Source organism: Carassius auratus, chromosome 27, assembly GCF_003368295.1.
Source record: "Carassius auratus strain Wakin chromosome 27, ASM336829v1, whole genome shotgun sequence".
NCBI classification, from domain to species: Eukaryota; Metazoa; Chordata; class Actinopteri; order Cypriniformes; family Cyprinidae; genus Carassius; species Carassius auratus.
The window spans coordinates 16152214-16176583 of record NC_039269.1 but is presented as its reverse complement, the minus strand read 5'-3'; the positions used below and the strand labels follow the sequence as shown (position 1 = coordinate 16176583).

At 34.8% G+C, this 24370-nt stretch overlaps 2 protein-coding genes across 5 annotated transcripts in view; one reads left to right on the top strand and one right to left on the bottom strand.

Annotated features, from left to right (window-relative positions):
- ssbp3a (single stranded DNA binding protein 3a) overlaps positions 1-17385 on the top strand; it is a 33826-nt gene extending 16441 nt beyond the window's left edge. Inside the window, exons 5-18 of one of the 4 annotated variants that reach the window (XM_026206185.1) lie at positions 9786-9860; positions 11638-11712; positions 11902-11961; positions 12048-12102; positions 12250-12323; positions 13221-13282; positions 14414-14462; positions 14545-14580; positions 14662-14728; positions 14857-14927; positions 15040-15109; positions 15241-15269; positions 15881-15982; positions 16059-17385. In XM_026206185.1, the coding sequence (XP_026061970.1) occupies positions 9786-9860; positions 11638-11712; positions 11902-11961; positions 12048-12102; positions 12250-12323; positions 13221-13282; positions 14414-14462; positions 14545-14580; positions 14662-14728; positions 14857-14927; positions 15040-15109; positions 15241-15269; positions 15881-15982; positions 16059-16088 (855 nt within the window). In that variant the 3' untranslated portion in view covers positions 16089-17385. Of the gene's footprint in view, positions 1-9785; positions 9861-11637; positions 11713-11901; positions 11962-12047; positions 12103-12249; positions 12324-13196; positions 13283-14413; positions 14463-14544; positions 14581-14661; positions 14729-14856; positions 14928-15039; positions 15110-15240; positions 15270-15880; positions 15983-16058 lie in introns of all 4 variants that reach the window. The other 3 variants (XM_026206184.1, XM_026206187.1, XM_026206186.1) reach the window with 3 other exon arrangements.
- Positions 17386-17481: 96 nt separating this feature from the next.
- On the bottom strand, positions 17482-24319 carry mrpl37 (mitochondrial ribosomal protein L37). Its single transcript, XM_026206183.1, has 7 exons — positions 23801-24319; positions 23465-23648; positions 20824-20939; positions 19453-19638; positions 19110-19261; positions 18429-18632; positions 17482-17656 (listed from the first exon to the last, which is right to left on the bottom strand). Exons 1-7 carry the CDS (start codon positions 24183-24185, stop codon positions 17579-17581), a joined length of 1305 nt encoding a protein of 434 aa, XP_026061968.1. The 5' UTR covers positions 24186-24319; the 3' UTR covers positions 17482-17578.
- Positions 24320-24370: the final 51 nt, after the last annotated feature.

Sequence of the window (24370 nt, the reverse complement as noted above, 5' to 3'; positions counted from 1 at the left end):
AAGCAAACCAGTAACACCTGTCCAGAAGTGACAGACAATAGGAACACAACAAATGTGTTTTGACTGTTAATTGGACTATGTGATAAGTTGGATGCATAATAGCCAAAGAGCTATTCGATTTCACGATGTTTATTAGAGTAAGATTTAATAGTTTTAGATGTTTTCTGCACAAAACAATACCACTGTAAAACTTTTTGCCACTACTGCAATATATTGTACTTGTTATACAGTATCCTTCTGTAATCTCTGAAAATACTGTATTTTTACTGTATACAGCGATTCATCGTGTTTGTACAGGGGGTTAATGTAATTGTAATTTTTTATACTGTACTTGAATTTGTACTGTAATTTGTCATTCAATTATTCAAAATGTAATAATTTCATTCTACAGTAGTGGCAATTGGAAATGGAAAAGTTAAAAGATTTAAAAAAAAAAAAAATTTATAATAACAGAATTGACTTTGAGTTGATAGCTTAAATGTCAGCTGTATTTTATTCTTATAAAAACATTTAAGTGCAGTTAACAATTTACAATACAGTAATCTTATTTACTTTTTATTTTCTTCTTAATGTTGACTAAAAACCTTTTACAAGCATATATTTCACAGTAGTGTTCTTTTGCGTTACATTTGCAGTCATGGAAGTCACATTTCCTTTCTTGTATCTGGACCACTTCCAGGGTTAAAAGAATAAAGAATAATGTCAAATACACACACTTATGAATGGTCGTATATGTCTTAAAGGCCCCGTTTTTCGTGCTTTTTTGAAGCTTTGATTGTGTTTACAGTGTGCAATATGGCGTGTTCATGTTTCGCATGTAAAAAAACAAAGTATTTTTCACACAATTCACCTATCTGTATACCGCTGTTTTCACTGTCATAAAAACGGGCTGATGACTTCCTTGTTTTATAAAGTCCCTCCTTCAGAAATACGTGACGAGTTCTGATTGTGCCAGCGGTTCCTGTGTTGTGATTCGACAGCAGCTCAGCGCACGCGGCCCTCCTGTAAACGGCTAGTTGGGCTAGTTTTGAGAAGCAAGTTGCTGCATGTGCTGCATGTGCTGGAGTTGTACTTATAATCACAGGAGCGTTTTTACTGACGAGATGCGCATGAAAATCGCATTTGATTTTTTTGCACAGCCCTAACATCTAGTTAACGAAGCTAAACAGCGTTGCCCTTTGTGTAATAAGTTACAGAAACTGTTAAACGCACCAATTTAAATAATAAAATACACTTACTGGTTGTGATCCATAAACAACGCCTTCTCCAGACAAAGAGGGAACTGCTCCATCTTTCAGGAATAATCTTTGTGCGAATCCGGCATTAAACTGATTGAGATTGAGAAAGCTGTCCTCAGCAAGCTGTCTTCAGCAAAATGTGCTGCACATAGTTTTACATGTGGATTATAATTTTCGGGAACCGAGTTAAACATAAATTGTAACCATTAATCTCCAAGTACAGCTTCCCTGGGAAGGCCAAACAAATGTGATTGGACTCCGAGATGAAAATAACAGCGTTTCGACGACATGGCGACAAACACAAACGCAACTCTTTCTCTTCTCCGTCGGAGCGCAACAAGACCACGCCCCCTGTTTGTGTATTCATGTGGGTGGAACTTAGTCAAAAAAAACTGTTTTAGTGATGTCATTATTACTGCAGGAACTAGAGGGATGTAGTCCAAACAGGTCGTTTTTTGTAGGCGAATTCTGTTAACTAAAATATCTTGCTTGTCATTGAACTTTGAGTTTTAGAATTTTGCAGATATTATTTATACTCTAATAACAACATTACACACTAACTAAAGTTTAAAACATGGAATCACGAAGAACGGACCTTTAAATGAATGTAAAAAGTGTAGAAAGAAAACTTGTTTATCAGCATTTTAAATCCATGCATTTAGTTTTAAAGTGATGGCATGCTAATAAACCTTTTATATGTTAATTAAACAACAAGAGAGAAAATCTCTCACTGCTCTTAACCGAATAGCTTTGTGAATAAATCTATATTTAATTCAAACAGTGTGACTATTTAGTGCTTTTTGTAACATACAATTTAAGTAGTCCCTATTTCTTATTTCTAGTGCTTTGTTTTTCAGGGAGATTTGTTTAATTTGTGTCTCTGTCCTATTATAGTTTATTTCCTATTGGAAAATAGAAACTAATTAACTAACTAGTTATCTAAACTAGTTTCTGCCATTTATTTGTCTTCAGTAAGCTTCTTTTTACTTTTCTTTTTTTTATGTTTACGTGGCACTTGAAAAGTAAACTAACACTCACAAAACCTTAAAACTGCACACAATTAGCTGAAAAACATTGCCTAAATTTACAAAAATTTTGTAAGGGACACAAAATTTTACTGTTTTATGAAAATACAATAAAAATCTGTTAGAATGTACCTGTAAACTTCCACTGTAAAATATTTATTTAATTTATTTTTTGAAGTTGCAAGTAAAACGGATTATTGGAATAGGTTTTACAAGACAAATGTCATGTTTAATTTAGTGTTACTGTCTGTTAATTTGTAACTTATTGTGAAATTGTTCTAGTAGCAATTCTAAATGATTTTTTTTTTTTTTTTTTTTTTTTTTTTGTATATTCGGCAGAGTTTTCGGTTTAGTGTAATGATATTTACTATCAAAGACATTATTAGATTTTTGCCCTAACCTTTATTCCTGTAACATTTAACACTGGAACACCTGAATGCAACCGGATTGGTATAGAATATCGTTTTGAAAGGAAATGTCATGAGGTTTTTAATAACTTTTCAGTTAAATGGCATGTCATTTAATACCAGGCATACCATATTTGAATTTGCCCAATCACCTATTCAAATGATGTATGTATAAGAATTCCAACTGTGACAGGGATAAAATAATATGCATAATATGCAATAACATGGTTTTGGTTAGAGTAGTAAATTAATAATTATTAGTATATGAAGTAAGTGCAAGACCGTAAGTATATATATAATAGTAAAAAAAAAAAAATTACCTCTAAAAAACATTTTTAACCGCTAATTTAAACATTAGGGAGGGTGCAAGAAATATTCCCTGAAATTTGCTGGTACAAACTTTTTTTACTTCGAAAAACACCTCCGGACTGTGTTACTGATTCATGCCAAAACATACATGTTACAGTTATTTCAATTATGAAATAACTGTCACACACCCAAAAGCTGCTGCATCTAGTCATGTAAATATTTTTACAGTTTTACTCATAAACCTATATGAGTTGCTTTCTTATGCTTAACATAAAAGAAGATATTTTGAAGATTGCTGGTAATCAAACAGTTGGTGTTTGCCATTGACTCCTTAGTAGAAGAAAGTAAAAGAAAAACTATGAAAGTCAATGGCAATCACCAACAGTTTGATTAACAGCAATCTTCAAAATATCTTCTATGTTCAACATAAGAAAGCACCTCATACAGGTTTGGAACAACATGAGGGTACGTAAATGATGACAGAATTTTAGTTTTTGGGTGAACTATCCCTTTAATAAAAAAGTGAATACCTCAAAAATATTCAGCAGCCTCTGTTGTTAGTCTGATTTAATCATTAAACATATTATTGCACAAAAATGTGCATGGCCAGATAAAAGATTGTGTACATTGTGTATTATTGCAACATCCACGTTCCACATATTATGCTGTCTGTGTTATACTGCATGCGAGTGCATAGCTATTCTATGTCATATTTTCAAGGTCACAGAGCCTTCAGGTTTTACTACATGAGCTCACTCATCTTTTCAAATATCTTACATATGTGCCACAAAGGGAATCGAGTACCTCTTAGCACAGGATCAAATGAATATATTAGTTTTCACAATCATGTAGGCAGGTGGATCTTTTGTGTTTTGAGGTCGGAGTCTGACCAGGATTTTCATTCAGTATTGACAAAACTTGAAGTGTGGGATTGCCCCTCTGTGATGCAGTTCTGCGGTCTCAAGTGCCATCTAATAGGTGTCGCCTGAGCTCCATCACAACCATATCATATGAGAATGTGTGAAGTTTCTGTTACACAGAACATTAGAAGGCAATATTATGACTATCACATCCATGTGAGAATAACTAGAAGCAGGAAACTTGAAGAGGAAGCTTGGCAGTTGACTGGTCGTTCAAACTGATGGGTGGTGCCTTAGGCGTGTACTGAGATCCCCACAGGGGTTTGTGATAGACTGATAAGATTGGCTCAGGAAGTCAGTTATCTGAACTAGAACGGTGATCAAGCCTTGTACTGTATATCATGTAGTCTAACTAAACTAACTTTTTTAATGAAAAAAAAAAAGAGAAACCATTGATTGACCTTAAGACCTTTTTTGAAGACCTTCGTTCATCTTCGTAATGCATTGCATTTTGCAGACATGATATTAAGAATATCTTAATTTTGTGTTTTGAAGATGAACAAAGATCTTTGGAACAACATGACTGTGGTGGGTGACTTTGGGTGAACTATCCCTTTAAGACTGGATTAATGGCTGCTGAAAATTCAGCTTTGCCATATTTACTCTAGGGCTGCAACAAACGATTATTTTGATTGTCGAATAATCTAACGATTATTAGAATGATTATTCGGCTAATCGTAGATTATTTCACTGATTAATCAATATAATTTGATTATTCAGCTCTTGCAATTAGTTAAAGTACTGTTATACATAGTCTAATAGTCTTCAGCTTTGGGAAATAATATGACAATTATTATGCAATTAATTTATACAAATAAATATATTTGACACACAAAATGAGATGACAGAGAAACCTTCTAATTTACCATTTAATTACTATATGAAAATTAACTGAATGACACCTCATTCTGCCTAACATCTCCTTTCGTAAGTATATAATGTGGATAAGAAACAAAATAAAGGTAAGTGATTAGATGTTTTATTTTTGGATAAACAATTTTATTCACCATATACACTACCAGTCAAACATTTTTGAACAGTAACATTGTTCTTCTGTATCTTCTGCTCATCAAGAATTTGATGCAAAGTACAACAAAAATAGTACAATTTTGACTATTTAAAGTAACTGTTTTTTTATTTGATTATATTTTAAAATGTAATTTATTCCTGTGATTTCAAGGATGATTTTTTAGCATCAGTACTCTAGTCACAGGATCCTTCAGAAATCATTCTAATATACTGATTTTTTTATTATTTTTATTATTATTATTATTATTATTATGTTGAAAACAGCTGAATATAATTTTTTCAGGTTTCTTTGATGAAAGAAATCTTTTGTAACATTATAAATGTCTTTGTCAATTTAAAGCATCCTTGCTAAATAGAAGTATTAATTTCTACAATAACCCACAAAAAAAAAAAATAATAATAATAATAATGATATTGACTCCAAGCTTTTGAATGGTATTGCGTATAATGTTACAAAAGCTTTTTATTTCAGATAAATTATGGTCACTGGATCTTTATATTCATCAAAGAATCCTGAAAAAACGGTTTTAAATATTGATAATAATAATAATAGTGATAAATGTTTCTTAAGCTGCGAATCAGCATATTAGAATGATTTCTCAAGGATCATGTGACACTGAAGACTGGAGAAAATTCAGCTTTGATCACAAGAATAAATTACATTTTAAAATATATTCAAATAGAAAGCAGTTATTTTAAATCATAAAAATATTGCACAATATTACTGCTTGTGCTGTATATTGGATTAAATAAATGCAGGCTTGGTGAACAGAAAAGACTTCTTTAAAAAAAATCTTAACGTTACTATTCAAAACCTTTTGACTTGTAGATTAATGTCTCTTAAAATACCTTACTGGGTTATGATAATAAAAACAGTCATGAGCTAGATTAAGCTTTGATCTCTGCAAACCAAACTATCACTTTATTCAAATATTTTATAATAATGTTTAATACCGTAAAGCTGCTTGATTTAAGGTATTGCATAAAATACTATAGAAGTGACGTGAATGCTTTACTGAGCTCATGCAAACATCCACATCAGTGTAATAAGCTGCATTTTAACTGCTGCTTTCACATTGCTGTGATTTTTCTGATGTTTATTTCATTATTGAGAGGAAAGCACGTGTCATATATTTTCATTCATTTCGGCTCGGGTGCGTTTCTCTGAAGCAGTGCTGAATGCTGTATCTCTTCTTCTCTTGAATTGCATCGAGGAGGGCTGAATTACAGGTTTGCGCTACAGCGCCACACTGGTCAAACCACATTATTGCAGGCTCTAAATTAGGTCAAATTAAATCAAACAACTACTCAAAAACATTTTCGAAAACAGTTTTTTTTTTTTATTGTCAACATTGTCGATAATGTCGACTAATCATTTCAGCCCTAATTTACTCTAATCACAATATTACTATTTTAAGTAAATGCATACTTTGTAAGCATAACAGAAATGGACTACCACTTTATTGCTGTAGCATTCATGGTATATCTTAATTAAGAGTTAGTTAGCCCTAAATGTCATATAAGACTGAGGTTGGTAATTCAAGTCAATCAGACGGTTCTGTGTGGACTAGGCTTTATGTAAACAGCATCTGTCAAACTAAACTGCATTAATATGGTATTAACCTTGCATAAGCTGCATAATTCGTCATCACTTGCTCTCAGTCTTTCACTGAGGGAACTCTGGGTGGGGGAACAGCTGGTCATTCTTTTCCTAGGTCAGCATGTGAAAGCTGATTACAACAAAGGTCAGGGCTTAAGAGACTTAAGACGGGTGAGGCGACATCTTACAAAGAAATCCCTTTAAGCAGATCATCTTGATACAGCTGCTTCAATTGGACAGTGTATATAATGCTGAACACTTCAAAATAAAGTCACATTTATGCTTTATAGCACACTGCTGTATCGAGCCTTCATCTTTTGGGAGTCTAACCAGCAAATTAATATCATTTATTGAGACACATCATATATTACAACAATTTTCTGTGATGTGCACAAAACAAGTCATGTTTCCAACCCAGATTCATTGAAAAATATGCATCTACCTACATTTTTACAAAACTGGCCTATACATACAATGTGCTGCAAATTCCAGCTAAAATGAACACTAATCAAATTATGATTTCAAATTATGATTAATAGGCAGATTATCAAAGACTAAATTTTCAAATGGTTACATGCAGAATACTACAGTTTGTTATCACCTAAAACACAACTCCGGGTACAACTCCCGTGAAACATGGGTTTGACAAAAAGTTCAAAGTTGTTTAAAAGCAAAGTAAAAAGAGAAGCTGAACATGTTTTTTTACTGCCACTCACTGGACATTTCACTTTTGAAACTACAGCACAACATGTAATAAGCAATGTAATGCAAAACTGTATTTTTCATGTGCATGGGTTGCACTGTTTCTGGCCATCTTATCAAGGTCCTCAGAGAGTGACTTAATCACCTCTGAGAGAACAGACAGACTATGCATGAGCAGATATATCTCTCTACATCCTCATGTGGGACTGTCTAAACACTTACATGTATTGCTCTAGCAACAGTTTATCAACACTTCACAATCCTCTCAGACCCCTGAATTAGGCCAGAGGGACATAATTGAGGACATTTCCTCAGCAGTCCAAACTAATCTCCTTTGTGAACACTGTTGTTCTCTCCATGACCAAATACCACAAACAGAGATTAACTGACTAGATTAAAGGGTTAGTTCATCGAAAAATCATAATTATGTTATTAATAACTCACCTTCATGTTGTTCCAAACCCGTGAGACCTCTGTTTATCTTCGGAACACAGTTTAAGATATTTTAGATTTAGTCAGAGAGCTCTCAGTCCCTCCATTGAAACTGTGTGTACGGTATACTGTCCATGTCCAGAAAGGTAGGAAAAACATCATCAAAGTAGTCCATGTGACATCAGAGGGCCAGTTAGAATTTTTTGAAGCATCGAAAGTACATTTAGGTCCAAAAATAGCAAAAACTAAGACTTCAATCATCATTGTCTTCTCTTCGGTGTCTGTTGTGAGAGAGTTCAAAACCAAGCAGTTTGTGAAATCTGGTTCACGAACGAATCATTCGATGTAACCGGATCTTTTTGAACCAGTTCCAATTGAACCAGAACCAATTGAACTGAATCTTTTTAAATGGTTCGCATCTCCAATATGCATTAATCCACAAATGACTTAAGCTGTTAACTTTTTTAATATGGCTGACACTCCCATGTGTGATTCAGCGTGAAGCAGACTGACACACAGAGCATCTGAACTGAACTGACTCTTTCGGTGAATGATTCTGAACTGATTCTGTGCTAATGTTATGAGCGCGGGTAAACCGAGGCTTGAATGAAGGGCAATCATCACCACTGACGCCATTACGTCGAGCGCAAATAAACCGGTGAACCGTTTTCTTCAACTGGTTTATTGAATCGAACTGCCCGTAAGAACTACTGGTGATTCGAAAACCGATGAGTCAATCTTTTGTTTATTATCTGGCTCTGTCTCTGTTCATCTTCAGTTCTCTCTTCACAGCAGTTCAGTCAGTGTACTGTTTGAGTACATGAATTACAATTAAAAAATTGGTTTGTTTTAACTGCGAGGGAGTGTCAGCCACATTAAAAAAGTTAACAGCTTAAGTCATTTGTGGATTAATGCATATTGGAGACGCAAACCATTTAAAACGATTCAGTTAGATTTGGTGAACTGGTTCAAAAAGATCCGGTTACATTGAATGATTCGTTCACGAACCGGATTTCACAAACTGCTTTGTTTTGAACTCTCTCACAACAGACACCGAAGAGAAGACAATGATGAATGAAGTCGTAGTTTTTGCTTTTTTTGGACCAAAATGTATTTTCGATGTTTAAAAAAAATCTAACTGACCCTCTGATGTCACATGGACTACTTTGATGATGTTTTTCTTACCTTTCTAGACATGGACAGTATACCGTACACACAGTTTCAATGGAGGGACTGAGAGCTCTCTGACTAAATCTAAAATATCTTAAACAGTGTTCCAAAGATAAAGGGAGGTCTCACTGGTTTGGATCGACATGAGGGTGAGTTATTAATAACATAATTATGATTTTTCAATGAACTAACCCTTTAACAAACTCCAAAAGAGTCTAGACATAAAATAGCATTAGGTTGGACGAGTGATGGATCTGTGGATCAATACCCAAATCCAGCAGAGACCAACACGAGACAGCAAGTCTGTTGATGAGAAGCATATTTATTCCTCAAAGACTAGAAAATTCAATATTTACCCACAATCAAGTTCTGGAGAAAACTGCCTGAAAGAAAAAGCATTTCAATGGATTGTGTCGATAAAGAACAATACTGCTAAACCAGAAAAGGGCGTATAGCAAAGTCATATAAGTAGAGAGTAACTGAAACTTTATGACTTTACTATGTCTAAAAAATGTTGTCCAAAATGTAGCTTTTGGCTTTTTCTGGCCAAATGACATCCAACTAGACAGAAGAAAACAACAGTAAAATCTTTAGTTGTTTAGTTCACATGCAACAAAGGGCTCTACGCAAAGAATTATATACAGAAAACACCAAAGTCATATGTAGAACAATTGTATGACGTTTTAGAGAAATAACTCTAAAACAAAGCATAATATACAGTTGTACTTGGGGATAGCACAAATAAATTAAGAAATCAGTATTAATTAGGCCTAATATTTATTATTTATTATAAAATCATCTTTTGTAACATTATAAATCCCTGATTAATGTAATGCATTCTTGATAAATTGAAGTGTAAATGGCTTTACTAATTTCTTACCGACTCAAAACTAGTAGTAGTGTATGTATTAATTTCCATCGTTCGTATATATTTTTTTCTCTTCTCATTACAGAGTGCTGCTGCGGCACCCAGTCCAGTCCTAGGCAACATGCCTCCAGGTGACAGCATGCCCCCCGGATTCTTCCAGGTGGGTCATTCCTCCTCACCCTCTCCATAAACCATCCATAACAATCTAACTGCAAGCCCTCAGGTGTACAGACATGTGCCGCTGGTTCACAGAGAAACCATTATGCCACGGTCTCTGGTCATCTGCCAAGCTGGGTGTCTGCGGGGAACCAGTCTGATTGCAACCATTAGCTGCTAATGGCAGGCGGGGTTATGTGCATTCTCTACTCTGAGAGTGGGCTCGTTGTTGCCCTGCTGAGTAGCACTAAATGTGTTGGTGGGATGTACCTTCAGCAGTGGAGTTAACACTTTATCACTCAGAAGCTTTCTGAGAGGGTGACTCATCATAATACCATAAGGAGCTGTAGGAAAATATTTATGGATGAAAAGATGTTTATAATTATATTTTCGAAGGAAGCATATGGAGAAATCTTTGTCGGAGCAGATGGAGTCATGACCCTCCAAGAGCTTTTGTGGGAATGCAGCATGGCACAGATTCTCAGATACTGAGAGCTGCAGAACATAGTACTGGTTTATGCAAGTCCTGAAACGCATCAGTGGATATGCAGAAACATTTTGAACAGTTGGGTGTCTTTGGTCTTAACCCCATTGCCCTCTAGTGGTGATATGGATGATGATTTGTAAAACGTACTTAATTATTATTTAATATTTAAATTAAAAAATTAAAACCTGATGAATAATTTTGATGTAAATTAATAGAAAAAAGATATTATGTGTTATATGAGGGGAAAAGCTTTAAGATATATTCTATGAAGATATATTCTGAAGAAATATTCTATAGAAAATTACTGCATAAAATTAATATAAAAAATAAGGTTCTAGACCTTAAATACTGTGATGATTCGCAGAACTATGATTCACATAATCAACCAATCAAAAAACAAAATCGATCAAAAATTACTTCAACCACACTGGTGTAATTGAAAGAAGTCTCTTATGCTCACTGTGGCTGCATGTATTCAATAAAAATACAACAATGTTGTAACATATTATTAAATTTTAAAATAATAGTTTTTTAATTTAAATATATAGTTTAAAATTATATTTTTTTTAGATGTAAGGCTGAATTTTTAGCGGCCATAAAGTTCTCCAGTGTCACATGATCCTTCAGAAATCATTTTAATATTCTGATTTGGTGCTCAAGAAACATCTTCTTATAATTTTCAATGTTGAGAACAGCTGTGCTGCTTAATATTTTTGTGTAAACCTTGATGCATTTTTCTCAGGATTCTTTGATCAGTAAAAAGTCCGAAAGGACACCATTTATTTGAAATAGAAATCTTTTGTACTGCTATAATCGTATTTACTGTCACTTTGGATTAAATGGGTTCTTACTGAATAGAAGTTTTAATGTCTTTTAAATAAATCTTACTGACCACAAACGTTTGTATGGTATTGTACATCTTAAACATATGTAAATGAAACTTTGCTTAAAACTCAAAGAAAATGGGGGAAAAAAATGCAACTAGCAATGAGATTTGTCATGGATGGATGTATGGATAGTTAGATTTATGTAAATACATTATGCATTATGTACATATGTGCTTACTGTGTTGGTACACTACTTGATGTCCAAATTAAATCTGGATTTTGAAGCAAAACAACTTTAAAATGAAGAGTGACATCAGCTCAAACTATCTTTTGCCTTTGGCTCTGTTCTCTTCATCTGCACCTGTCGCTTTCACCTGTCATGTCTTTGACTTTGTGCTGTTTTTTTCTTGGCATTTTGCTGCTGATACTATGGCAACCTTCTCTTCCTCCCACTACCTTCTCTGCAGGGACCACCTGGTTCCCAACCCTCCCCTCACACTCAGCTACCTCCCAACTCTAACATGATGGGGGTGCATGGACAGGTAACAGCGCACATATCTATGTACATGTTCTCTCGGTTTATATGGCTATGCATGTTATCTGCACACATCCTGAAATGCTTTCCTAAAATATTCTGTTTTCTATCCTCCTCTCTCATTCAGCTTTTGTATTGGTTACATGCTGTTCAATTTTTTTTTTAACTATGTGTTACTGTATGTTCCCATATCCAGCCTTTTATGTCGCCTCGCTATGCTGGAGGACCTCGGCCACTCATCAGAATGGGTATCCCGGTAAGTCAAATTAAAATGTTTTAAAATAACTGTGTTTCTTAACTTTGACTTATTTAAGCTCTTGACTGTCTCTGTTTTTTTTTTAGCCTCCAGGTGGGCAGCCTTTACCTCCGAATATGATGGACCCTACACGACCAACAGGTAAGAAACTAATGGGATCAGTGTTTGTTAATGGTGAAAGTCCCTTATTTATTTTAAAACTAGACTTCAAATTCAATTTAGCATTGTCACTTAATTATGTAGTACAAGTACAAGTTAAATTTTAAAATTGTGTTATTATTTGGTCAGGCCACCCAAATCTGGCACCAATGCAGAGAATGAATGCTCCTCGAGGAATGGGCCCGATGGGACCGGGACCACAGGTCTGGCTGGCATTTATACTGTCCTAAAGCTCAACTTCACAACATTTCACATTCATGAAAATCTGAGTATCTTTGCCTTAGACCCCATCAATTAGTTTTGCTAACTTCTAGGTCTGGACATTATAGCTAAAATAATTGTATATCAATGTAATTTACCTCAGTATTTAATCTACATCTTATACACATACTGCATACAAATCTTATTAAAAAATTAATCGTTTCATTAAGCAAAGAAGAAAGAATGACAATAAATGTATAATGTTACAAAAGATTCCTACTTCAAATAAATGCTGTTGTTTTAAATTTTCTATTCATCCAGAGCATCCTGAAAACATTTTCCACAAATATATTAGCAACACAACTGTTTTTAACCTTGATAATCATAAGAAATGTTTCTTGAGCACCAACTCAGCATATCAGAATTATTTGTGAAGAATAAAGTGACACTGAATACTAAAGTAATGGCTGATAATAATTCAGCTTTTCATCACAGAAATAAATTGTTTTAAAATATATTAAAATGCAGCCTAGGTGAGGATAAGAAACTGCACTACTGTTAAAACACAAATAAATGAATAATTACATACATGCATACATGAATACATGATAAAAATGGTATATGTTTATACTTTTATTTTATATGCACTAATACTAAAGTTACAAAAAACAGTGTCTTAATCTCACAACAATTTTCTTAATGCACCTCTTGTGTTTTTATTCAGTTTTTTTGTATGGCATCCATGTATTCTCAGTCATTGCTACAGCTTTTCAGCCGTATTCCATAAATTATTTTCAGCTTGTTTTCTTCTAAACTAACTGTGTCCATGTTTTCTCAATTCTCATGGTGTCTTCTCGGCGTGCTGGGCATCGTAGTCTGATCCTTGGTTATCATTACAGAGTTATGGAGGAGGAATGAGGCCTCCAAACTCCATGGGCCCTGGAATGCCAGGGGTGAACATGTAAGGACAATCTCAGTCTATTGTATTTGTGGAATTTCACATTATGTCAGGCTGGTCAGGATGTTCAAACAAACAGTAATGTTTTGATAGCACCCAAAGACCCCAGGAGAATTCATTTATAGATTACTCTTTTATGTCATCTCAGCATAAAAAAATTAGGAAGGTTTTTTTTTTACCCTGTAAAGCCTGACATGAAATAATAGTCTGAAGGTAACACTTAATATAATATAATATAATAACTTTCATTAATAAATCATCAACAAATATTATATAATCTTTAATTAAGCATTACTTAATATATATAAACTTCAGTGTTTACATATTTACATTTACTTCACATTTATTTATTTGATAGGTAAAAATTGATAGTCTGAATGCACTGTAAATTGCTTTGGATAAAAGCATCTGCTAAATGCATAAATTTAATTTAAATTTAAATTTAATTGACAAATGTTGTGAAAATATAGCTTATAGGCACTTCACAAACTATTCATGTGAATATATTCATTAGGTCATAATCACAGTATGTAAAGGTCATATATTTGGTCTTTGTTTTTGGTGTTGACTTGTACTATTTGCACATCTTAAATCATTTATTAATAATTCATTAATGATTTTACAGTACTCAGTCTAGGAAACTATTCATCAATTGTAAATGTTTATTAAAATGTACTAATCATTAGCAAAATGTATCCCAAATGACTGGAATTCACCCTATTTTTACATTATTTATTACCATAATCAGTTGTTCATGTTTTTGCAGTTTACCTAATAAAAACCAGTTTTCACAGCAAAAAATTATACTAGAAGGCCTTTTATTTGCCAAAAAAAGTATCAACTATAAATCAGACGAAGACATTTAGTAGATACATGTAGTAGATTGTTTTTCAGAGCAGTTTTGATAATGTTAACAATTTTTGTGCTGGATATTTGACTGTGACCTTTCAAGATAAATCATTTAATTTTGAAGTGTTGCTTTAATACATAAATGGCAATATTTTAACTCCACAGAACATTTTCAAATATATTTAATTCAATTCTTGAGCGTTCAGTGTGATCTTACATGCAAGAGACTTCTTTGATGTTCTTAGCAGAGTTAAAATATAGAAACTGCTCTGTTTCTTTGTGCAGGGGAGCAGGAGCAGGCAGACCATGGCCTAATCCTAATAACGGAAATGCGGTAAGATACTTCAGAAAATTTAGCTGATGCTATTAGTGGGGGAATTTGTGATTTTCTGATAAATAACCTTTTGGCTTCACAGATACCATATTCCTCATCATCCCCAGGGACATATGTGGTAATTAACCATTTCCTTTTCCTTCTTTTATTTTGTTGTCTGTTTTGAAAAAAAAAAATGGTTGTAGTTCTGCTTTCACAGGGTCCTCCAGGAGGAGCAGGAGGTGGTGGATGTCCTCCGGGAACACCCATCATGCCAAGTCCAGCAGGTAATGGCTTCTCACATTTCTGTCTTCTGGCCCTTTGCCATAGAAATGTTGCCTGGCTAGGGGATGTGAGAATAGAGTTTTCATGGTGACTTTTTAAAAAGCATACACCTCCACCTCTGTGTTCACAGACTCCACTAACTCGGGTGAAAACCTCTACACATTGATAAACTCAGTACCACCAGGAGGAAACCGATCTAATGTGAGTTACTCCACTTCTCTGCTGTCTTTATTGTCATATGGTGTTCATGTTTATTTTTTTTTACTCTGTCTTAATTTCCCTATAAATGCTGTCTTGACGTGTGTGTTTGTAGTTTCCTATGGGTCCTGGGTCAGATGGCTCAATGGGAGGTTTGGAACCACATCACATGAATGGCTCACTGGGTAAAACACCATTCATCATAGCAACTACATAAATTGTTGAAAACATATTTTACCCTTGCAGTTAGTTAGATAAATGAACATCATGTGATATGTATATTATGATTGTTGATTAATTTTTACTTTTCTCACAGGTTCGGGTGACATAGATGGACTCCCAAAGGTATTATTAAACCTATTATTTAGACAAATTGTTTCTTTTGAAATATTGTGAAAAGTAGCAGTTAGAATCCAAAATGAAGTTTACTGAAGGATTTTGGATAGGATGACTTTAAAATATCAAAACATTTATCTAGAGTTCGTTTTTCTTAAACTAGAAAACTTAAACCTGAATATTAACTTAAATAATCTCAACTTTAAAAATGTTAATTATAAGCTTTATAATGGTTAAAAAGTTAACTGTTACAATTGGAATAATAAATGTTTCCATTTATCATAGAAAACCTGGAAATATCAGGGAAATTGAAATTTGTGATTTTCAAATTGGGCAAGATCGGGACAAATCATAGTCTTGGAAATTTCTATGTAGAACAAAATTTCCATAAAATTATTAAACAACACTGGTAAGAATGATTTCTGAAGGATCATGTGACACTGAAGACTGGAGTAATTACTGCTGGAAATTCAATCTTAGTAATGATGGCTTTCAGATATGTTACATGCCTTTAATTACAGATTTTATCCTCAGTAGTGTTTCATCCAATATAAGTATCAGTTAACTAAAGAATACTGCTGAATGACATCTTGATGGGGTTTATTTCTTTCCAATCTCAGAACTCTCCTACTAATGTAAGCAGCATGAGTAACCCGCCAGGAACGCCACGAGATGACAGTGATCTAGGTGGAAGTTTCCTACACTCTTTCCAAAATGAAAACGTTAGTGCCAACACATAAACATTTGACTTAATGGATTTTGGCAGGCCTGTATAAATGAACTTTTCTCTTTCTTCAGTACTCACCGACAATGACAATGAGCATGTGAAGGATGAGCTCCGGTACCAAGACAGCAAGGACCAACCTCACCAAGAACCAGAGTGAGTCTAACCTCACACATCTATAGGAACCAAATCCTACCGCAGCTCTGGATGAGGTGGATGCTTCTCATTTCAGCACGGATAGTGGAAGGACCTGTCTGAGATGAGAGCGCCATCATTTTAAACTACTCTAATATTTTCAAATAACTTTAAAAAGAAGCCCACATACATCAAGACAACATAAATTTGCTTCATTTTTTTAAGTGGATCTCAAAATTTCAGGACCATGACAACATTTACACTGTCCTTCTTGTATTTCTTCAGCGAGGATGTGTAGCATGTGTGTAACATTCCATTAGAGTATTTTAGGATCTAATCTCTGATATTTTAAAAAGCCTCAAAACAGGTTTATCACTCTATAATGGCTTTCTTGATAATTGCTTAATCCCAAGGAACACCGTTGGCTACAGTGGATTTGATACGCTCCAATGCGAATGACAAAAACAAAGTAACTACTACTCCTGTTCAATGTTATGATATTTTATAACAATAGATTTTACTGCTGAAGCCTTTTATTGAGCATATTGTGGGACATTTTTCCAGTTTTCCATGGCACACTCAGAAGATGACTTGAAATTAAGTGTTTTTGGGTGGGAGTTTGGTCAAACACTGCATCTTTTCTCACTGGCTCCCTTTTCATTTTCCTTTGTGCTGTTGTATGGTGTTTTGACCCATTGATGTTTGCCTTTAGTCGAAATTAAAAACGTGCCGAAAACACCAAAAAGACTTAGCCAAGAAAGCATGCCCTCTCACATTAAACTGCTTTTATTTCTTTTCTTTTCTTTTTTGAGATGTGTAAATATTTGTATTAACATAAATTCAACATCTGAGTCGAACTGAACACGTTTCATAGACATGGTGAACAGAAATGGAATACTGAGTCCCTGAATAAAGGTGGTGTCTATATTCAAAAGTAAAAATTATTGTGTGACCACCACACTAAGGTGTTTACAAGTTCCTGAGTTTCTGTGGGGGGATGTGGTTAGCCACTGTGAGGATGATTAGCTGTCCTTCCTATCTCCCAGTTAAGTGACCAAGCTTAAAAAACATTGTTTAAACACTTTTTTTTGCTGAGTTTATATATTTTTAAGAACTTTCTCTTCCCTACTTTGTCTTAATATTGTGGCGCCTTACTTGACCTGTTACATCATGTTTTTAGCCTTAACTGTATGTATTATGTTCCTTGGAATACACAGTGAAATGACTTGTGTAATTTTTATGATTAAATTATTTTTTTGTTCATACAACTATTTCAAGTCTCATCTCTTCTGCAAGTAAATATTTATAATAACGAATGTTTCTGTAAATATTAGTTAAAAGACATTGAAATGAACAGTCATGTTTAGTCTCAACTGCCAACATTTTATTCAGTTATTTATTTTTTCAATTATGAGAGTTTGACATTTTTATATAATTCTGCAAAGGTGCTTTGGTCTGTTCACACTGCTCCATGTAAGTAGAGTGCTAGGAACTTCTTGAAGGTGTCAGGCTGATATCCTGACAAACCAGCAGGGACCTATAATGAAGAGCATAACATGTTCAGTCGACAAAACAAACAACAATGACAAAACTTGACACCACCTTCTTATATATCACAACTCTGTTAATGGAGTTCTAATTTGTTCAGCACAGAATTCCAAGTATTGTACAGCAGTTTCTGAGCAAGCAACGTTTCCTTGTAAGCAAAAAATAAAAGAGTGGCATTCTGCACTGCACAATTCATCTGAGATGGTGAAAACAAATGCAAATACATACGTTTACCCACATTTAATATCAAACACTAAATTTAGGAACCCTGCTATTAAATAATGTTTAAATGTTTGTTGGACAGGGCATACACTACTGATTTTTTAAAATATTTTTGACTGACCTTTTGCTTACCCATGCTGAATTTATTTGATTAAACAAACAAAAAAACTATTATACAATAAAATTGTGATGTAATATTGTTATTACATTTGAAAGGTGTTTTTTTTTTTTTTATTAAAGTATGTATATGTTTTCAAAGCTGAATTTTTAGCAGCCATTACTCCAGTCTCTAGTGTAACATGATCCTTCCAGAAATAATTATAATATGATTTGGTGCTCAAGAAACACTTCTCTATTAACAAGATAAAAATTGCAGCATTTATTTAAATTAAAACAAATTTGGTAACAATATTAATGCCTTTCCTGTAACAATTTAATGCACTATTTATATATAAAAGTATTAATTTCTTCAAAAAAAATTAATAATAATTTTAGTGCCAAATCTCGATAGATTTAATTTATCTGAATGAACTCTTTACCTGCACAACTTTCTTCTTGATAAGAGGCTTGACCTTGGCAAACTCATAGAGAGGCTGGTCCTCGTCCACCCACACCAGATTCTTCACTCCACTGTCAGACTGCAGGTCAGTCGTGTTGAGCTGAAACACCACAAACTGGAAGAGACGACCGTTAGTGGCCACGCTCTGCACCACGATGGGCTTCTCCAGGACACTGGGCTCCTTCTGCAAAAAGGTAAGAGAACATCTGTAAACTACTTATTTGCTTTATATCATTACTGACAAACTCAACTGAACATGCAGAGTACAGAAGTAAGTAAATATTTAACACGTCATCAAGATAAAGAATGATCATTGTTGATAATCTTGTTTATTTCTACTTGCCAATATAGGAAAACAAAGGAACAAACACCACTTATTTATCTACATACATTTTGCACTAAATACCATTTGGACATTTTTTACTGATGTCCAGTTTGAACGGATTCACAACAATTAGCAGTATATACAGCCTTGTTTAAGACCAAGTAAAAATTGTATTTAATATCTTTGTGGAAACCATGATAGTTTTAGGTATATATATATATATTAGTATTAATTAATAAGTATTAATTTCTTAACAAAAACAAAGCAGCAATGTACATTGTGTTGCCAAGCCCTTATCAATAGTTCTAATCAGTTTTAAAGATGAAAGGATCTTACCCCATACAAGGCTTGTGCTCGAGCCAGTGCATTTCCAAAGGTGAACATTACCATTTTAGCACGGAGCTGTTCAGGAAGGAGTTTTGGGGCATTTCCCATCTCCATCAGGAAAAGAGTGTGGGCATGAGGGTAAGGATAGTCCTCTCTGAATCCTGGCAGCAGGGAAATAAGCAATTAATTAAATACTAATAAATGTGTAAATGATTTCAAATTAAACATGCTAAAAGTCACTTTTAATTACAAAAATACTGACTGATTGACCACTGCAATAAATGACTTTCAGTCGTTGTTGTTGTTTTTCGGGATTTTGTCGTGAGTGATTGTTAATGAATCAGTGGCTGACCTGTATCGTTCTTCTCCTGGTAAACATGTGTGTTCTGAAGGTCAATGGTGGGCGCAATGGGGTAGAAGGTCTCCAAAGCCTGATCAGCAGTGCTCTGGATCTGCTCCTGTCCAGCCAACACCGGTAAAGGAGTCATGGAGTTCAACAGCCACCCATTCTGACCTCTGACCTGAAACACGTCCTCTCCTAGAAACAAAAGTGGTTAAATAAAGCATTTTTGGTCTAAATACAGCTTCGTTCAAAAGAAAAAACTATATATACATATACATACATACACACACACACATATATATATTAAACACAGAAATATATGCAAGGAATAACTAATTCATTCTACGTCCAAATTGAATACTACAACATTTTGAATAAAGCTTTTTTTATTATTATTATTGATACCTTCATTCAGTGTGTTGGATTGCTCAAAAATGACAGCAAATACATTTATCTTATGAAAGATTTCATATAAATGCTGTTTCTATATCATTAAGAAATTCTGAAATCACTGTTTTCACAAAAAATATTAAATTACACAGATATACTTTCAATATCGATAGTACGTTTCTAGAGCACCAATTCATAATAGAATGATTTCGGAAGAATCATGTGATGTGATACTGAAGACTGGAGTAATAATACTGAAATTCAGCTTTGCCATCACAGGAATATATCAAATTATATATATATAATTTGATATATTCCTGTGATGGCAAAGCTGAATTTCAGTATTATTACTCCAGTCTTCAGTATCACATCACATGATTCTTATATATATATATATATATATTCCTGATGGAGATGGGAAATGCCCCAAAACTCCTTCCTGAACAGCTCCGTGCTAAAATGGTAATGTTCACCTTTGGAAATGCACTGGCTCGAGCACAAGCCTTGTATGGGGTAAGATCCTTTCATCTTTAAAACTGATTAGAACTATTGATAAGGGCTTGGCAACACAATGTACACTGCTGCTTTGTTTTTGTTAAGAAATTAATACTTATTAATTAATACTTATTACATATATATATATATATATGTGTGTGTGTGTGTGTGTGTGTGTGTGTGTGTGTGTGTGTGTGTGTGTGTGTGTGTGTGTATATATATATATATATATATATATATATATACACACATACATACATACATACATATATATATATATAAAATCAAATTATATATAGAAAACATTTATTTCACTTTCTTAATGTTTTCACTGTATTTTTGATCAAATAAATTCAGCCTTGGTGAGCATACAGTATCAAAAAATAATGTGTTTGTGTATATACAGAAACAATATTTTTATATATATACACAACTAAAAAGAGTATTGTAGCCAGTATAAATCTGGTCTCAAAATGTTGCCCAATATAAACCCACCTCTCCTCCAGGTCGCTGCTAAACTGTATTTCTCAGCAAGAATCCTCTTGGCCAGCTCAGGGTGAGTGACCTGCAGGCCTCCACACAGGTGAAGCAGTCCATTTAAGAGCGAGGGACTATAGAGCAAAAGAAAATACACATAAAACTCATTTTATTAACTATTTGATGGATGTGAGCATCTCCAATTCACCAAACGCATGTTTCCAAGTGTCATGTCTTTTCGTGTCAATGTCAATATGGCCTTTTCATGCTCGTGGTGTGATGGAGTGTGAGAAGGAAAATGTTAAGGGCCAGCAGTAGTTGGGAGATAAAACAGCCACCAAAGGGCAGATTTTAACCGGGGAGATGAAGAGATATCAAAGATGCTCTTATGAATGGCAGACCTCCCAAGAGCAGTATTAATTAATAAAGGCTTTACAGAGCCGCTGCCTGCTGTGGATGCAGACTGGCCTGTGTTTAATGACCGTCATTAAATTCAAAACACCATCAGAGCGACACGGCCCGGGCCAAATGCCACCTTCCATATTGAAGCTGTTGAGCCAATTATGAAGCGCTGGGTGAGAGGGGACAGTAGCTGGTGTGCACGCTTCATTTAACCATGAGTTTGTTTATGGTACAAAGATGAAGTGAACTGCATGAACTGCACACTGTATGGTATGTTTTTAGTTAGCATTGCTTCCAGTGTAATAAACATGGTACATTGCTTATATATGGATGACCATCTACATAATGTTGTTACACATACCTATCACTCAATGATTTTTCAATCACAAGAAAAACACTTTAAAGGGGGGGTGAAATGCTATTTCATGCATACTGAGTTTTTTTACACTGTTAAAGAGTTGGATTCCCATGCTAAACATGGACAAAGTTTCAAAAATTAAGTTGTACGTTTGAAGGAGTATTTTTGTTCCCAAAATACTCCTTCCGGTTTGTCACAAGTTTCGGAAAGTTTTTTTCGAGTATGGCTCTGTGTGACGTTAGATGGAGCGGAATTTCCTTATATGGGTCCCAAGGGCACTTCTGCCGGAAGAGCGCGCGCTCCCGTATAGCAGAGCACTGAGAGGCTGAGCACAGACATTTCACTGATCAGAGCGAGAGCGTCGCGAAAAGTCACAAAAGAAGGAGTGTTTTTGGTTGCCAGGGCAAGACAACCCTGCACAGATTACCAAAAAAAAAACAGCATTAAGGGACCAGTGGATGGAGTTTATTTTTACAGAGCATCAACGGAGTTGTGCAAGTGTTTGTGTTTGTTCCCTGCATTTCGAAGATGCTTGTTTTACAAACAAGGACCAATTTGACGACGGATTTGCGTATCGTTTATTTCTTAAGGATGATGCAATCCCAACGAAAAAGGGTCACGATCGTGTGTTGGAACCGCAGGCGGCGAGTAAAACTGCTTAAAATATCTCTGCCTCCTTGTTAGTGCGTCCCCTCCGATTGCCGGAGACCCGGGTTCGAGCCCCACTCGGAGTGAGTCGTTGCTGCTGCTGCTCTCGTTCAGTTTCAGCCTCGGGATCTGATTCTGGATCATAAATAAACGGCTGAATCTGACTGTAAGCCATGGTTTGTTTTGGATGATGGTTTTTCCCTCACGGTAATGTCACAGACGCTCTCAACGTAAAAGCTTACTGGCGCTCGTGATTCTTTAGCTTCGCCCACACGTCACGCCTCCAGCCGGTCGCGTTTTTCCGGGAAAAATCGGTACAGACTATCTTTCTTTTATGAATATAATAAAACTAAAGACTTTTTGGAGTTATGAAGGATGCAGTACTACACTATAGGTACTCAAGATTAACAGGATATTGAGTGAAAACGAGCATTTCACCCCCCCTTTAAACATTATTTCACAAAGACACTTGTGGTACTATTTGCAGTAACCAACAGATTTACCCACCAAAAGGAAACTGTGGTTGTTGCTTACATATTGAGCATGTGCAAATTTCCTGTCTAACTGAACAGTTTTTTTTTATAGAAGACAAAAGGCAAAAGTCAAACTTGCGAGGGTTTAGTGTTCAGTTCCTAGCATTTTATTTTTGTTAACAGCACAAAAAAACTGCTGTTTTGAAAAGTTACATGCTTGCTTGACGCACAAGGCCAAACCTCTCAAGCATTAAACAAGCACGTTTGAGCTTTTGTTTATCATATTTTAGAGAATATTAAAATATGAATTTTATGTTCTACAAAAGAATGAAAGTCATACAGGTTTGTAATGAAGAGAGAAAACGACAGAATTTCCTTTATTGTTTCAACCAATTAATTTAAGGAAGGATATTTTTAGTTATGAAATAGTTTGCAGTATGCAATAATCTAAAACACAAACATTGTTGGTTTTCAGCAAAAACACGGGCTCAGAAACTTAAATATTAATCAAATTATCAACTCTGAAAACTCTAAACAAGCTCATGAGTTTAATACAAAATTATACAAAAGAGATGGTCAGTGATTATGTGTGTTCTAGTTTTTTGAAAATGAAAAAGAATGAAAGCCTCTCCAGTCATTTTATTATTAATGTGTCATTACTTCATTAATGAAGATCAATTTCTAATTAAGGAATTATGTTTGAGACAAAGCCATTTTTTATTCAAGTATTGTTTCTAGACTACGAAAGTGAGAACAGTAATACAGTCAGGGTACCCACCAGAACCTTTCTCTGGGTGGCCGGTGTTCTGTGGTGTCCCACAGTCTGGAACTTTTAATGGCGTTCTGTACTCTCTCATCTTGATTCTCAATCTGATTGGCTGGATCTTCAGCAAGGGTGAGAATCTGATCAGGGAACCCTTTTATGAGGACGGACTTACTGAGCCAGAGAGCTTGTCGAACACCTACACACAAATCACAATCACACATTATCTGCAGTTATACACGTCAAACCGAAGTTTTAAGCAAATACACAGTATACACACACCCATATATATATATATAAAACCAAAATATCTGTCTTTCCCATAGAAATGCACAGAAACACTATAAATACCTTCCAGCACATTCGTCCTCTGGTTGAAAATGTAACATGGTTTGTCTTTATACAGAGGCATGTCTTCTAATTTAGGGGACTGATAGTGATTCGGTTCTTTCCATCCACGTTCCCAGGGAGGAAACTTCGGCTTTGCCAGTCCAGGGACGAAGTGCATCCTGTCGGCATAAGTGATCGGCTCCAGTCCGGCTATTTCATGGACCACTCGAGGTTTTTTTCTCGGAAGAATCTTCCCATATAAACAAGAGCTGGTGGATAAGCAGCAACGTCCATGAGGAATCATAATGAGGACACTATGAAAGTTTTCTGATTTACGGTTTTGGCTTATTTTAAGAGCCGACGTACTAACTCTTTGTACTGTTGCTTTAAACATTTTTACTAGCATGTATAATAGGTGTCTGAAATTAATATACTAGTCTATGTTCAACAAAACCAAATGATGCTCGTCATTGTGACATTTTGTCGTTGAATTCAGTAGGCGGCCATGATTGTTCGACGTCACGTGGAGAGTCTGTCTTCTTCTGGAAACAATGGACTTGCATGTTAACTGATATTACATATTACTGCCAT

Coding starts and splice junctions, on each gene's coding strand:
- mrpl37 (XM_026206183.1), bottom strand. CDS start 24,185: ATGCTAGTAAAAATGTTTAAAGCAACAGTACAAAGAGTTAGTACGTCG. Junction 23,649..23,800: donor GAGGACGAATGTGCTGGAAG/GTATTTATAGTG, acceptor ATTTGTGTGTAG/GTGTTCGACAAGCTCTCTGG. Junction 19,639..20,823: donor AGCAGCGACCTGGAGGAGAG/GTGGGTTTATAT, acceptor TTTTGTTTCTAG/GAGAGGACGTGTTTCAGGTC.